We start from the raw sequence: 2,019 nt of genomic DNA on the forward strand, positions 1-2,019 counted from the left end.
CCCTTGATTTCATTACCTTCCCAATCAACTAGCAAATATGTAGTTGGATCCGTATATTGGATCTTGTTCACAACAAAGATTTCAGTAGTCCAGTTTGGAAGATAACCTTTTTCGAATACGTTTTTATACTTGCTTAAACGAACATGGTCTCCTACTTTAAAACTAACTTTAGACGGTAATTCTCTCTTATAATTGTAAACCGTGTCTAAGAGTTCTTGTTCATTGTCTGAATTAACATCATCTGGAGCCATTTTAATGGTACGATGTCTACGGCCATTATACTCGTCGACGAGTTGTTGTATGATATCAACCCATTTGTACCCACCTCGCAAACTAAACTGTTCATATAGCTTTCGTTTTATTGTACGATTCCAGCGCTCTATAATACTGGCCTTCATCACGCTGAATGTTGAATAACGATTCACTTTATATTTCTCCAATAGTTTAGTCATGTCGCTATTGTAAAATTCCTTTCCTAAGTCGACACAAATATTCTTCACAGGTCTCCCAATAGAATCAAGCACAGATTTCATCGCTTGTGTAACCTCTGCACCGGTTTTCGTCTTGAGCGGTCGAACATACGCCATTTTTGAAAAAACGTCAATCACCGTTAAACAATATTTCATGTTGCGATCGGGGGGCATTTCAATTAAATCAGCTTGCAGTGTTTCAGCAATACCTCTCATAATAAAGTGACGTCTGTGGAAATGCTTTCTAGCATCTCGGTGAAGTTCTTTTACTACGTGCAGCTTACTCATGGTACAACCTCATTCGTGATAATGATGTGGTAAAATGATTCCCCCACCCTTCTTACACACTTTTAACAACGATGCCACTGAATGATGAATATTCAAACTCATTCTCATAAATAATCAAGCAATATGCTGCAGTATCGGCTGCAATTTGGGCGCTACTATTGATCTCCAATCTAATGTCAACTGCACCTCCCAGTAGCGAATCATCCGTTCGACTACAGTCGAATGCGAATATCGGCTGTGATTTGAATGTTTCGTAATTATAAGTATACGGGTTATGCGGTTTCGTTCCGTTGTAGTATGACGACTGGATTTTTGCAAACGCGTTATACAGGTCTTGACAGTTTCCAACAGTGAAATTCGAATTATAATTTTCATATGGGAAACACTCAGAGTTCAAATACAATTTCACGTCTGTAACATTGCAGTGATCAAACATGTCAGCTCTAGTAGCCAACCCATGTCTAGCAGTCTGTAATACAAATAAAACATATCGAGGTTTGCTCGCTTGAGTGCTAGATTTCACAGTCCATATATTTTTATCGGTTTGTGGTAGTGAAGGCATCTCGTATAAATCCCATGATCGATATGGAACGGTGATTGTCTGCTTGCGTTCCAAATACTTTAACATTGCATATTTAGCATGGTCGGATAGCTGGATATGTGGTACTTTCCATTGAATTTTCGTAACTTCAATATTGAATGAATCAGTTGCACAGGTATAAACACTGTTATTACTTCGACTGCGCACAAGGACCAGTTCATGTCGAGCATTTATCAAAACCTTTTGGTAATCCTCACAAAATCCGAACACAGAACATAGCGGAATAATCATAGAGTAAACTCTGTTAGTGAGAGCCTGTGAATCGTAATTAATCATCTGGTTTATTTCTCTTAAAACATCGACGGGGGTTGCGGTCTGTGATTTCATATACGATGTCAATCCAGGTATTTTTATTCGATCGATTTCCGTATTATTCAGCTCATACCGCATTTCACTGAATAGACGGTGTGCTGGAAATGTTGTCCACGTTCCAGCGGCATTGGCATGGCTGGCATCCGTTTTACGACTCACTTTAACATCGACAAGAATGTAGCTTTCTGAAGGTAAAACGTATTGATCCTGCGATTGGATGACAATTCTAACTTCATCATTGTGTCCATAAGATGACGTGTACGGCGAATAAGTCAAATACTGCTTCTTGGTGATAGTATTATCCCGAAGAGGCTTGCCGCCAACATTTAAAATTTCACTCATTTTTCA

General features: G+C 38.9%; 1 protein-coding gene across 1 annotated transcript; it reads right to left on the minus strand.

The window, feature by feature from the left end:
* Positions 1-810: 810 nt before the first annotated feature.
* LOC129571557 (uncharacterized) lies at positions 811-2,013 on the minus strand. Its single transcript, XM_055451366.1, has one exon. The coding sequence runs from the start codon at positions 2,011-2,013 to the stop codon at positions 811-813; it is 1,203 nt and encodes a 400-aa protein (XP_055307341.1).
* Positions 2,014-2,019: the final 6 nt, after the last annotated feature.

The sequence above is a fragment of the Sitodiplosis mosellana genome, unplaced genomic scaffold (genome assembly GCF_009176505.1).
Source record: "Sitodiplosis mosellana isolate CC-2019 unplaced genomic scaffold, AAFC_SMos_1.0 Smas_scaffold_2801, whole genome shotgun sequence".
Classification (NCBI taxonomy): domain Eukaryota; kingdom Metazoa; phylum Arthropoda; class Insecta; order Diptera; family Cecidomyiidae; genus Sitodiplosis; species Sitodiplosis mosellana.

Bases quoted from the DNA above. Each gene is read 5' to 3' on its own strand.
- LOC129571557 (XM_055451366.1), bottom strand. From the start codon at position 2,013: ATGAGTGAAATTTTAAATGTTGGCGGCAAGCCTCTTCGGGATAATACT.